Here is a 15,001-nt window from a genome sequence, read left to right as displayed (position 1 = left end):
GTGCTAGTCTAGCTTGGAAAATCCCTGAGATCATCAAGATCAGATCATCATTAGGGAAGAAACTGACAAAATAGGGCAACTGGTGTATAAGAGCCAAGTTTGGGTTCTGCTCTTGTCAGAGTGGGAGTCAATATGAGACCTTTGAGGGTCAATGTAGAGCAATACAGGGTGCAACAGGGATAGTCCTGTGCCGCTGCATCAAGGACCTAAGACACCCATACGAATGATGTCCTCCCCAATAGGGACAGTCCAGTATGCTATGATTTGGGCTAGCTAGACTGAGCCATTTCTTATCACTGAACTGGTGGTATTATCTACACTTCTAAATATACCTCTATGCCAGCATTAGGCAGACCATTCACCCATTGCAATTAGGTGACTAGTAGTCACAAATGTCTTACTGTACATAAACTTATGTTATCATTTGTGTATCTGATAATTTTGAGTGATGTCTTTTTAATGCTTAAATGCTCTATTGTTTGATGGGGCAAATAATGACCCCATATGGAGACTATTCACAGGAATACCCTAGAGATTAGGCTGTAGTACCATGACTCATATCCAGATAACTCAGACCTTAAGATTTCTTCACCCCAACATTGACCACCATAGGTGCGATCATAACCATGTGAAATGGCCACGTTCAGATGGCAGTATTTTGGGCAGCATTTTGCAGTAAAGTGGAACCTACCATGGGTGAGAACCACAATGAAAGATCAGTGCAGCTTAAGTGTTTTGGAATTACAAGCACTGATGCAAATGACAGATTGGCTGGAGTAAAGCTGGCGACTTAGTGAACTGGTTTCTAGCACTGGAATTACCATATTAATATTTACAGAATTGTGTAGAAGTGTTAAGAAAAGTATGATGATGAACAGCATGGAAAAGTACGGGGGGGGGGGGCACCTCACCAGTCATTTTTGGCATAAGTTGCACCACCAAAATTACATAACTTATGATGAATTCAGCTGGGGCAGCCATGCAGTGGCAGAGTTGGCCCAGACTGGTGTGAAAATGTCGAAAGTCACAAAATCTTTGCACAACAGTGCCTTACGTCAGAAACGTTTTGATGAATCGGCCACCACCAAGTTTTACATTTATAGTAAATATTATGGTCCACTATGAAGCCCAGCCGGTGGCGATACGTTACAGAAGAATTAAGCCAGGCATGGAGGCCTTGAGGAGGCCCCCAGCTGTTGAGGAAACCCATTAGCACCCCATGATCGTAGTGGGGGTGAAAATGGGCACACGAACAAATGCCTGTGCTGTATTGCAGCATTTAAATGTCACCGTCAGTGAATGACAGTGGCATTTAAGAGGTTAACAGCAGTAGTGCCGATAGCTGGCATCAGCAATGTAATATAGCTTCTGAGCGTGCTCCAAACACCCTGACGCCCACCATGATATAGATCCGTTAAAGGGATTGTCCGGGGTATAACTTCGCTAACAGCAGGAAATGTGCCAAGGGTATGAGCCACCTGTTCGCCTACCCAGAATTACTGCAATTAGTGTTGAAAATACAAACAAGTGAATCTTTATTCTTTGCTTGAAGTTTTCCTTTAATACAAGTGTATTCGGTATTAACCACACATGTACAATGCTAATTTTACAGCACTTGATTTATTTTAACCATTATATAGGGTCAGTATAGACCATTTTTATTTTATAGATTTGCAGTGTTACTGAGCACTTTAACAATCAGTCCCATAATTCAGAATGACTGAGACTGAGATACTGTGTGTGGGTAGTGCCTGCCAACTGCAAAGGTTAATGGGTTACAGTGTAATACCAGCTCATATTCTAGAGCATCCAATTAATTTTACCTGCAAGAAGATTTTCTGGTGCATTTTAGCAAAGAAACCCCAGAGATTCCTTAGTACATAAATAATTTCAGAGGGTAGTATCACAAGGATTTAGGGGGATCTAAAATCCAATGAATGAAATTGAAATCAAGTGGAGTCAACTAACAAAGTTATCAGTTTCGTTTCCATCATTTCAACAAAAATCTCCCAGAACCATAATTTACTTTACATTGAGAAAAACAGTCAATCCCAGACATTCTTACCATGATTGACTCATAACTTAGTTCCCTGTAGCCAGATCTAATCGTCCTGACAGTAAGGCTACAGGTCTGCTGGCCCTCTTCACCCCATCTTTGGTTCACGTGGGGCAGCATGTCAAAGTCAATTAAGGTGTCCAAAGCACAAACTGAAGTATAATGGCACTGGTTTAAAATGTCTTAGTGTCAGACACCCCATTAGGGACAGCAGAATATAAGCCCTGTAGAAAAAAAAATTTCAGCAGCAAATGCAGACAGGGAATATATGTGCCTATGTCAGGGAGAGGACGCTCTGCGTGTGTACTGCACTCTGTATCTGGTGACCGTCATGCCGTGAACCTCAGACACTTCACACACAGTCTTGCAAGGAACCATTTCTTCATCATCTTCTCCAGTCAACCAGTCCTGTGCCAGTTCAGCTGCTCGGGGACTGACGTTCTCTTGCAGCCAATTGTTGTGCCATACAGCAAACTTCTCATGGTGCTTTTGGAAGACCATCGGCTGGAACTACACAGGATGGGACAAACATTTTTCAGTTAGTGACTCGTACCAACATTGCAGGGTGGATGAAATTGTCCTCTGAATGAGGGCAAGCCATCAGAGAACGGCAAAACTTAAGGCAATTAAAAGTCATTTTATTAGCATGAGGACACACACACCCCTCTTTCCAAACATTCGACGTACGTACATGTATGGTGCAAGTAGGAATCATGCTCGCAGGCTCAGCTTGCCCAGCAAACAATGGCCGAATGTCATATATAAGATCTGACTCCACCAGATGCAGGTGAAGCTGAGCTCTGACAGACCAGAGCTGACAGTGTCACTTAACAGGTTAACAATCGCAGGTTGCCGGTGGGTTGCTATGGCAGCCGGGGGGTCTGTTGAAGACCTCCTGTGCCTCACATCACTGAGCTTCTTCATATGTTCAATACTTTTCCCGGTGTCATTTGTCATTATTACACACTAGATGGTGGCCCGAATCTAACGCATCGGGTATTCTAGAATATGTATGTATGTATATAGCAGCCACATAGTATATAGCACAGGCCACGTAGTATATAGGAGGCATGTAGTATATAGCAGACAAATAGTACGTGGCCTGTGCTATATACTTTGTGGCTGCTATATACATACATACATACATATTCTAGAATACCTGATGCGTTAATACAGGCCACGCAGTACATAACACAGCCCACGTACTATATAACACAGCCCACGCAGTGTATAGCAGCCACGCAGTATATAACACAGGCCACACAGTATATAACACAGGGTACGTAGTATATAGCACAGCCCACGCAGTATATAACACTGCCCTCGCAGTATATCACACAGCCCTCGCAGTATATCACACAGCCCTCGCAGTATATCACACAGCCCTCGCAGTATATCACACAGCCCACGCAGTATATCACACAGCCCACGCAGTATATAGCACAGCCCCCGCAGTATATCACACAGCCCCCGCAGTATATCACACAGCCCACGCAGTATATCACACAGCCCACGCAGTATATCACACTGCCCATGTAGTATATAGCACAGCCCCCGCAGTATATCACACAGCCCCCGCAGTATATCACACAGCCCTCGCAGTATATCACACAGCCCTCGCAGTATATCACACAGCCCACGCAGTATATCACACAGCCCACGCAGTATATCACACTGCCCATGTAGTATATAGCACAGCCCCCGCAGTATATCACACAGCCCCCGCAGTATATCACACAGCCCACGCAGTATATCACACAGCCCACGCAGTATATCACACTGCCCATGTAGTATATAGCACAGCCCCCGCAGTATATCACACAGCCCCCGCAGTATATCACACAGCCCTCGCAGTATATCACACAGCCCTCGCAGTATATCACACAGCCCACGCAGTATATCACACAGCCCACGCAGTATATCACACAGCCCACGCAGTATATCACACAGCCCACGCAGTATATCACACTGCCCATGTAGTATATAGCACAGCCCCCGCAGTATATCACACAGCCCCCGCAGTATATCACACAGCCCACGCAGTATATCACACAGCCCACGCAGTATATCACACAGCCCATGTAGTATATAGCACAGCCCCCGCAGTATATCACACAGCCCACGCAGTATTTAGCAGTGTGGGCACCATATCCCTGTTAAAAAAAATAATTAAAATAAAAAATAGTGATATACTCACCCACCAGGATCCACCAAAGCTCCGCCGAGCCGCACGCGGTGGCCACCATCTTCCGTTCCCAGGATGCATTGCGAAATTACCCAGAAGAATTAGCGGTCTCGCGAGACCGCTAAGTCTTCTGGGTAATTTCGCAATGCATCTCTGGGAACGGAAGATGGCGGCAGCCGCATGCGGCTCGGCGGACTACGGAGGGTGAGAATAGGTTTTTTTTTTATTATTATTTTTAACATTACATTTTTTTTACTATTGATGCTGCATAGGCAGCATCAATAGTAAAAAGTTGGGGACACACAGGGCTAATAGCAGCGGTAACGGAGTGCGTTACCCACAGCATAACGCGGTCTGATACAGCGGTCTGATACCGCTGCCATTAACCCTGTGTGAGCGCTGACTGGAGGGCAGTATGGAGCGGGCGCCGGGCACTGACTGCAGGGGAGTAGGGAGGGAATAATTGCCACGACCAATCAGCGACTTGGATTTCCATGACAGACAGAGGCCGCGACCAATGAATATCCGGGACAGAGACAGACGGAAGCGACCCTTAGACAATTATATAGTAGATAATTTATGGACATCTATGGTATGATCTCTTTGCCAGTGTGGATTGGATGGGTTGCTACTGACATCTGGTGAGAATTTCATGTCAATAGCACCTTTAGAAATATATTTACTTGGACACCAATTTTCTAATAAATAATTCATACCGGATGTATAAGTATTTAAATATACTGCTTCTAGTGTATATTGTACTGACAGTTTTTTGCTTTTTTCAATAGTTCTTGTGGGAAAAGATTCAGTAGTTTTTCCATTTAAATTCTGTTAATTCTGGGCTCCTGTATTCTCCCAACAGGGAATACATTTTTTTAAAATAATTAAATAGATTTTTAAAAATTGTAATAACAGCAAAGCATTTCCAGGAAAGACTAAAAACAGAGGAAGGACTGAACATTTTCCTGAATGCTGTAATAGTATATAATTCATGGTTTACAATTTATCCACTGAAAAATCACATTACTTTGTTGAGTTTTCATTTTTCCTCCCCTTCTTATAATAGCAATAACTTATTTTTCCATCAACAAACATGAAGGCTTGTTTATGCGGTGAAACTGCGAAAAATTAATGCAATGTTTGCAAGTTTTCCCACTTACAAAGAATGGAGAGGTCTGTAATGTTTATCATAGGTACATTTCACCTGTGAGAGACAAAATCTAAACATAAAAACCAGAAAATCACATTGTATGACTTACATAATTTGCATTTTATTGAATAAAGTAAGTATTTGATACAATAGTAAAACAGAACTTAATGTTTGGTAAAGAAATCTTTGTTTGGAAATACAGAGGTCAAATGTTTCCTGTAGGTCTTGACCAAGTTTACACACAAATTCCAATTCAAAGAAGCTTAATTGGCAGGACAAAATAAATATTAGCTTTGCCAAAGCACATGTACAGTGGGGAATAGGGGTAGGGACTGTACACACTGCAGCAGAGATTTTGGCCCACTTCTCCACATCTTTCAGATTTGGGGGCTGTCACTGGGCAACATTAAGTTTCAGTTCCCTCTGAAGATTTTCTACTGTGCTCACGTCTGGAGACTGGCTAGGCCTACTCCAGGACCTTGACATGCTGTTACGGAGTCACTCCTTAGTTGCCCTGGCTGTGTGTTTCAGGTCATTGTCATGCTGGAAGACCTAGCCACGATCCATTGTCAATGCTCTTACTGGGAGAAGAAGGTTGTTGGCCAAAATCTTGCGATACGTGACTCCTTCCATCCTCCCTTCAAAATGGTGCAGTCGTCCTGTCCCCTTTGCAGAAAAGCACACCCAAATTATGTTGTTTCCCCCACCATGCTTCATGTTTGGGATGGTGTTCTTGGGGTTGTACTCATCCTTCTTCATCCAAACCCCGAGAGTGGATACCAAAAAGTTTATGTTGGTCTCACCTGACCACATGACCTTCTCCCATGCCTCCTCTGGATCATCCCAATAGTCATTGGCAAACTTGAAATGGGCCTGGACATGTGCTGGCGTGATCAGGAGGACCTTGCGTGCCTTGCAGGATTTTAATCCAAGACGGCGTAGTGTGTTACCAACGGTAATATTGGTGACTGCGGTCCCAGCTCTTTCAGATAATAAAACAGGCACTCCTGTGTAGTTCTGGGTGATTCCTGACCTGTCCCAGAATCAGCTTTACCCCACAAGGCGAGATCTTGCATGTAGCCCCAAGACTGAGGACGATTGACAGTCATCTTGTGTTTATTCCATTTTCTAATAATTGTGTCAACAGATGTTGCCTTCTCACCAAGATGCTTGCCTATTGTCCTATAGACCATCCCAGCCTTGTGAAGGTCTACAATTTTGTCCCTGGTGTCCTTACACAGCAATTTGGTCTTGGCCATTGTGCAGAGGTTGGAGAAAAATTGAGGGTGTGGACAGGTGTCTTTTATACAGGTAACAAGTTCAAACCGGTGCAATAAATACAGGTAATGAGTGCCGAGTAGGAGGGCTTCTTAAAAAAAGACAGGTCTGTGAGAGCCCGTATTCTTGCTGGTTGGTACATGATCAAATACTTATTTAATGCATAAAAATGCAATTTAATTATTTACAAATCATACAATATGATTTTTTTATTTTTTTTTATTATTTTTAGATTCTGTCTCTCACAGGTGAAGTGTACCTACGCTAAAAATTACATACCTCAATTCTTTGTAGGTGGGAAAACTTGCAAAATCGGCATTATATCAAATACATCTGCGTGTGTGATGTTTTTTGTGGTGCAAGTTGACATAATCGATTCAATTTTGGGGTACTAACAGTTTTGTTACCTTACTGCGTTTTTTGGCGGAGTTGTGCTAGAATTTATTTATTTTTTTTTTTAAATTGCTTTTACCAATTAAGTTAATTTTAAATTAACCCCTTTCTGACCTCGGACGGGATAGTACGTCCGAGGTCAGAACCCCCGCTTTGATGCAGGGCTCCGGCGGTGAGCCCGCATCAAAGCCGGGACATGTCAGCTGTTTTGAACAGCTGACATGTGCCCGCAATAGTGGCGGGTGAAATCGCGATTCACCCGCCGCTATTAACTAGTTAAATGCCGCTGTCAAACGCAGACAGCGGCATTTAACCGGCGCTTCCGGACGGAAATGAGCGCATCACCGACCCCCGTCACATGATCGGGAGTCAGCGATGCTTCTGCAGAGTAACCATAGAGGTTACTGATCCCGGATAGCTGTGAGCGCCACCCTGCATTTCTGCTGCATTTCTGCTGCGATCTGATGATCGCTGCTATGTAGCAGAGCCGATCGCGTTGTGCCAGCTTCTAGCCTCCTACGGAGGCTATTGAAGCATGGCAAAAGTAAAAAAAAAGAAAAAAAATTAAAACAAAATGTGAAAAAATTTTAAAAAATATATAAAAGTTTAATTCACCCCCCTTTCGCCCCATTCAAAATAAATCAATTAAAAAAAAATCAAACCTACACATATTTGGTATCGCCGCGTTCAGAATCTCGCCCGAGCAAGAAAAAAAATTTGAAACGCCAGAATTACGTTTTTTTGGTCGCCGCGACATTGCATTAAAATGCAATAACGGGCGATCAAAAGAACGTATCTGCGCCGAAATGGTATCATTAAAAACGCCAGCTCGGCACACAAAAAATGAGCCCTCACCCGACCCCAGATCATGAAAAATGGAGATGCTACGGGTATCGGAAAATTGTGCAATTTTTTTTTTTTTTAGCAAAGTTTGGAATTTTTTTTCACCACTTAGATAAAAAAGAACCTAGACATGTTAGGTGTCTATGAACTCGTAATGATCTGGAGAATCATAATGGCAGGTCAGTTTTAGCATTTAGTGAATCTAGCAAAAAAGCCAAGCAAAAAACAAGTGTGGGACAGCACTTTTTTTGCAATTTCACTGCACTTGGAATTTTTTTCCCGTTTTCTAGTACACGACATACTAAAACCAATGATGTCGTTCAAAAGTACAACTTGTTTCGCAAAAAATAAGCCCTCACATGGCCATATTGACGGAAAAATAAAAAAGTTATGGCTCTGGGAAGGAGGGGAGCGAAAAACGAACACGGAAAAACTGAAAATCCCAAGGTCATGAAGGGGTTAAGCTATCACTTATAATAGTTATCACATTTAATTTTTTAACGGTGGAAAGGAGGTGATTTTTTTCATGTTTTTCAAATTATTTATTTTTACTGCATTACTTAATCCGCTTAGGGGACTTCAAACTGGAATCGTTATACTATATACTGAGATATAACATTTATTCCAGTGTATAGTGAACAAAATATTCTCCTACGAAGCTCAGGCACAGGACAAATATAGCAACTGTGGGTGATTCAGCAAGCCCCTGCGTTCCATGACAACCCATTGATCTGATAGGAAACAGTGCAGGTGCGCAGACAGTCATGCTACTTAAGTGGCGCTATTCAACAGACAGCGGTATTTAAAGAAACAGCAGCAATCGGAGCTAGTTCTGGCCGCTGCATGAATCTTCTGGATGTAGTGGCGGCTCCATCTATGGGAACATACTATTACGTCACTTCAGGAAAGGGTTAAACATTAAATACGCTCCTTGGTTTTAAACAGCTTTCTTACCTCTTTGGCTCTCGTCAGTGTTCCCCAGCGATACATATAATCTTCAGAGTTCACGATAAACATCATCTTGTGACTATTGAGTCTAAAGCGACAGTCCATATTGCTGGCACTCTCTACTCCCATCAGTCTTTTCCAGGAGCTTTTCACTTCATCCTTCATCATTCGCATAGTTCTGCATTGCCATCTTTGGAAATGTCTGATATTTCTGTGGAGGACAAGTCAATGTTTATTGCATCCTTTTTGTGGTAGCCCCTTGCGTCATAAAGAGGAAGATTACAGCTGCTGACCCTCATGTAGGTCCCAAATATAACTTACCGCTGTAAAAACACTGGCTTCAGCAGAAAGCCTTCACTCTGACCGTTTTGATCGTCTACATTGATGAACTGTTCAACGTAATTAGATAAGTGCTGTAGAGGATAGAATGGACACAAGTTCTTATGAAGCCAACTGTATATCAGTGGTCACCGACACAGGCCAAGTCGTCATTAAATTGTGTTTTTTGGGTGTGCAAGGAGTGTATTAGAGACGGGTTGGCATGAGCATACAACTTCTGGTGTCTCCACTCGGGAAATTAAAGATCTTCCTGGCTTCTCCACCAATTATAGGAACAAGAGACAATCATTACTAAACCTTCACTTTAGGTTTGTGGCAGAAATTTCTGTGACTGGGATTTTTCCTGAAACCCATGCATAGGTTTCTACAAACCATATCCAGATGAATGAGACAGTCTCTGAATCTTATGGGGAAATCAATCTGCTATATGTGAATCCATGTCCTCCATTGGGTGGAGCTTACAGGAAAACAATAAGGTAATATGGAAACCCTAGACAAGTTCTGACAACTGAAGCTGCAAAGAAGTATTTCATGATAAAAGAAAATGACAAGGAAATTCATTAGAAGTTCCACGTGTACAGTGGATGCTGGGGATGTGAACAGCATGTCCAGCACGGGGAATGGCAGCTCATGTAGATTGCTCCACTCCAAGCACTCACCGTATACCACCTCCATGATCCGCACTACTGTGCTCACCTGTACTTCTGCGGGGTCTTCTGTCTGTACGTCTTCTGTGTCCAGCAGCTCGATTGTCATTACTACTTGGCCCTGTCTCTGAAGAAACATCATCTGACAAAGAAGAGAATGCGGATGTTTATTCATCTATATTGTTAGCATGATCTCTAAAAGCCGAAATATAATATTTTCAGTTTGAAGGGCAACATTCTCAGAGCCTACCACACCTAGTGACAACCCCCTCTCCTCCCAAAAAACAAAACATACGGAGGATCCATCAGTTCTGAATAAACCACAAAAAGTGACAGCAGATGACATAAGAGTATTCTAAAATGTTTTTCTTTCATTTTTAGCAGAGTGAGCCCAAAGTCTGGAGAGATTCTCTTCTCTGGGGTGTACTAACTTCTATACAGCATATGAATAGGAAAGAGGAGCCTTGTGCTCAGACCTGTCAGTACCAAGGGTGAACAGATTCATTTGCAGGTTTGGATATGCTGGCGAGCTGCTGACCCACAGAGCTCAGTAGGGCGGTTACTTCACCTATTTAGTTCAACATTTGTCAAACGTAAGGAAGGGACACGGCAAATTCATTCACCAATACATCCACTTCGGCAGCGGGATAAACATCAGGGGAAACATTTGCTCACTTTTAGGAGTCTAAACTCTACTACATATAGAATATTCTTTAGCCAATTATTAAAATGTCCCTATGGATTATATATTATATCCTCTTGTAAATCTTTAATTTGCAAGAAGAGGACCTACTGGCTTCAAAAGAGTTCATACACTACAGAAGTGCACAGCGGCTTGTAAAGGGTTATTACAGGCAACTTTTCACAATAAGCCACCCTATGAGAAAATAAGGAATAGCACCCCCTCCTAGCCACAGCACCCCTCCTAGCCACAGCACCCCTCCTAGCCACAGCACCCCTCCTAGCCACAGGACCCCTCCTAGCCACAGCACCCCTCCTAGCCACAGCACCCCTCCTAGCCACAGCACCCCTCCTAGCCACAGCACCACTTTGCCCTCTGTAGGCTCGCTGGGTGGTGACTCTCTGCTATGGTGCCTCCTATACACCACACAGATATGGAGCCTTTCTCTGCAGCACACAGACAGGACCAGCAGCAGCATGGAGGACATGTTTGTCAATCCATTACTGGGGGAGAAGCTGAAAAATCAGTCCCTGTCAGTGACACTCCATACTTCAAGGTGATAATAGATGCCTTTAACCTGACTGTTCCAGTGAGCAGGCAGTCCTTTGTACTTCCATCAAGTTGGATTTTAGAGAAGGTATTTAACCCCTTAATGACCACCAATACGTCTTTTTGCTGACATGAGATAAGGGAATAGCACCTGCGACAGGGGAAAATGCAGCAGCTCTACACTATAGCCGAGACTCTGCTGCATCAGTCATGATCAGTGTTGGCACTGACCATGGGCGTTTAACACCTCAGGCCGGCGTCACACTGGCGTTTTAAATGGCCGAGTGCAATGCGATAAAAAATCGCATTGCACTCGGACCAATGTTCAGCTATGGGGCAAGCTCCCAGCAGCCAACTTTTTGTCGGCCGTTTTCCTCGGTCCGAGACAATCGCAGCATGCTGCGATTGTCTCGGACCGAGGTAAACTCTCAGCTCACTCGCACCCATATAAGCCTATGGGTGCGAGTGAGACAACGCACATCACTTGGATATCATCCGAGTGCTGGGCGTTATAAGCGGACCCCAGCAATGGAGGAGATGGAGAAATTCATTTCTCCGCCTCCTCCGCAGCTGTGCTCCGATCCTCCCTGTGCGAGAGAATCGGAGCACAGACGCATGACACTCGGCTCCTGCTTTGCTGCGAGCAGGAGCCGAGTGTCATTAGCATATCGCAACCGATGATCTCGCATCCGATGCAATACGCCAGTGTGACGCCAGCCTTAGATGCTGCTGTCACTAGTGACTACAATATCTAGATGGTTTACAGTGTAGGGTCTTCCTATAACCCCAAAAGCACCCCGAGAACATGACTATGTGGTCCTGATGTTTGCCATGGCAATCCATTGGCAAATAATGGCCTAAGGGTACCGTCACACATTGAAATTTTCATCGCTGCGACGGCACGATTCGTGACGTCGCAGCGTCGTATAATCATCGCTCCAGCGTCGTAGACTGCGGTCACACGTTGCAATCACGGCGCTGGAGCGATGCCGAAGTCCCCGGGTAACCAGGGTAAACATCGGGTAACTAAGCGCAGGGCCGCACTTAGTAACCCGATGTTTACCCTGGTTACCAGCGTAAACGTAAAAAAACAAACAGTACATACTCACCCGTCGGTGTCCTTCAGGTCCCTTGCAGTCTGCTTCCTGCTCTGAGTGCAGCCATACAGTGAGAGCGGAGCGCAGCACCGCTGCGATCTGCTCTCACTTTCCGGCCGGCACTCAGAGCAGGAAGCAGACTGCAAGGGACCTGAAGGACACCGACGGGTGAGTATGTACGGTTTGTTTTTTTACGTTTACGCTTGTAACCAGGGTAAACATCGGGTTACTAAGCGCGGCCCTGCGCTTAGTTACCCGATGTTTACCCTGGTTACAAGCGAAGACATCGCTGGATCGCTGTCACACACAACGATCCAGCGATGTCAGCGGGTGATCAAGCGACGAAAGAAAGTTCCAAACGATCTGCTACGACGTACGATTCTCAGCAGGATCCCTGATCGCTGCTGCGTGTCAGACACTGCGATATCGTAACGATATCGCTAGAACGTCACGAATCGTAACGTCGTAGCGATGGAAATTTCAATGTGTGACGGTACCCTTAGAGTCTGCAGCTATAGCGGCCTGTTGAGAAGTTACCGACATTTAGGTGGTAAAAAGAATAATTTTTCATTCCCATTATGCCACTTTGCATTACTTCCTGAAAAGCACCTGAAGAGTTAGTACAGCTGTCATGTAGTTTATGGAGTGTGTTGAGGGGTGCAGTTTGTAGAATGTTTCAATATATAGGTCTCCCGAAGTCACTTGAAAACTGAATAGGTCCCTAGAAAAACAAGTTTTGTAAGTTCCCTTGAAGAATTAATGCTACAATTTTAAGCCTAACAAAGTAAAAGATCATTTTTGCAGATGGTGCAGATGTAAAGCCAACATGAGGGAAGATTTATTTATTAACTATTTTGTGTGGTCTGGAATAAAGGGATAAGCACTCAGTTTGAAAACTGCACATTTTTGAAAATTTGTATCAAATTTCTGACATTTGTATAAATAAAACACAAAACATATTAACCTAAATTTACCATTATCATAAATTATAATGTGTCACAAAAGAAAAAAAATAATCTCAGAATCAGTGGGATACGGTGAAGCATTCCAGAATAATTGCCACAAAGAAACAGGTAAGATTGGAAACATTTGGCCTGGTCACCAAGAGGACAGGGGTGTGGCAGGGGTACATATGTTACCACTTTGTTACTCACCTAATAATCAATAATCCAAAGGAATCCATCTGACCAATGTGATTATACAAGAAGCAATGTAATACAGAAGCACAGATCCTTCTTGTGTATGTGCTGCACAACAGCAACCCCCTCCCCTACACTGGCATTGACAGTGAACCACCCAACTTCAGTTTTCCCTTCTTAAAGGGCTACAACTTTTATAACAAAGATGAAAAGTTTTACTTTTCCTAATCATATACCGTATAGCTGAGAAAGCTTCAAATTCATGAAAAGGTTAGTGGCATAACTAACTCCAGAAATGTCAGAGACTGGAGTACATTTTCACTGGAGACACACGACACTTGCAAGATGCTCTCAATTCATTAAAGGGAATCGGTCCCCACATTTGACCTATGTAAACTATTAATATGGGCATACAGGTTATAGACTGCCGAGGAGAGTGATTCCTGTGAGTCTCATATCAGCTGTGTTGTTGCTGAGAAATTATCTTTTATCACTTTATATATGTGACCTCTTCCAGACTCCGGGGTGGATGGCGCAAGGAGATAACTCTGCCTCCAGGGCTTATTATATATGGAGGGAGACGTTTCCAGTGTGATGTGTAATGGCCGCTCTCTGCTCTCCTGATAACTGACATCTGCATGTTCCTCTCAGCTTCCATCTCACAGGCAGACAGGGTTGTAATACTGTTGCAATACAGCAGAGCTCAGAGAGCTGCAAAAGATGTGTTTGCAATACGACAAATGTCATTTCTCCTGTTCGGTGTTGGTTACTTGGCTCACACTGGTAACTCCACCTTCATGTAAAATAAGCCCTGGAGGCAGAGTTATCTCCTGGCATCATCCGCCACGGAGTCTGGAAGAGGTCACTTATATAAAGTGATAAAAGACAATTTCTCAGCAGCAACGCAGCTGATATGAGACACACAGGGAGGACTGTTTTCAAGCAGTCTATAACCTGTATGCCCATATTAATAATGGAGATAAAGGGAATTTGTCACCACATTCGACCTAAGTTGCATGCACCTCTTAGTGAATTAGACACATCTAACTTCAGCGGCCCAATTAATTAATTCTGGCGTGCATAATGCAAGTCTTAATGAACTAAGGTATATATGTCTTAAAATGTTTGAAAGATGCGAGTTTCACTTGGGAAACATTCTATTAAGGGGAAAAGTCTCCTGCTTCTCTACAAGACACTTCAGAGAGGAGTGCACAAGGTGGTCAAGCTACATAGTGTCCCCCATAATAGTGCCAGTCACTGATTCCAGCGTATCGTTTACAATTGCCTTAAAGGCTACAATTTTGTGAATTACCTTGAAGCAATTCTCATCTGCCATACAGTGCTCTGCTTTCCACTGGTAACTCGTCTCCTTGGATGCTCGGACACACTGAGTGATCAGGCTGCCACCAGCTGCTCCCCTCTTCTTCTCACTGAGGTACAGCTCCACCACTTTTAAGCAGATCTCGTCGCTCACCAAATGATGGAGCTAAGAGACAGAAAACAGGTCAAAACATTGCAATACAATTAGGCCGGGTGCACTCTATCTGGAAGTAGCAGCACTTTGGACGCAGTGAACATACGCAGCCTCCAAAGTGCTGCCGTCTATTGAACGCAGGTAAATCTGCATGTGTTCACCGAACAGTGTGGATTCACCGTGTCCAACACATTCTACTGTGGAAATTTCTCTTGTGAAGA

General features: G+C 43.8%; 1 protein-coding gene across 1 annotated transcript in view; it reads right to left on the bottom strand.

The window, feature by feature from the left end:
- Positions 1-1,513: 1,513 nt before the first annotated feature.
- The window catches only part of SIN3B (SIN3 transcription regulator family member B), an 87,218-nt gene continuing 73,730 nt past the window's right edge, over positions 1,514-15,001 (bottom strand). Inside the window, exons 16-20 of the mRNA XM_077253134.1 lie at positions 14,619-14,792; positions 9,889-9,981; positions 9,175-9,266; positions 8,860-9,064; positions 1,514-2,566 (exon numbers count right to left, since the gene is read on the bottom strand). Coding sequence (XP_077109249.1) covers positions 2,336-2,566; positions 8,860-9,064; positions 9,175-9,266; positions 9,889-9,981; positions 14,619-14,792 — 795 coding nt within the window. The 3' untranslated portion in view covers positions 1,514-2,335. The remainder of the gene's footprint in view (positions 2,567-8,859; positions 9,065-9,174; positions 9,267-9,888; positions 9,982-14,618; positions 14,793-15,001) is intronic.

Source organism: Ranitomeya variabilis, chromosome 1 (genome assembly GCF_051348905.1).
Source record: "Ranitomeya variabilis isolate aRanVar5 chromosome 1, aRanVar5.hap1, whole genome shotgun sequence".
NCBI classification, from domain to species: Eukaryota; Metazoa; Chordata; class Amphibia; order Anura; family Dendrobatidae; genus Ranitomeya; species Ranitomeya variabilis.
The sequence above is the reverse complement of the archived record's forward strand: the minus strand, read 5'-3'. Positions and strand labels throughout refer to the sequence as shown.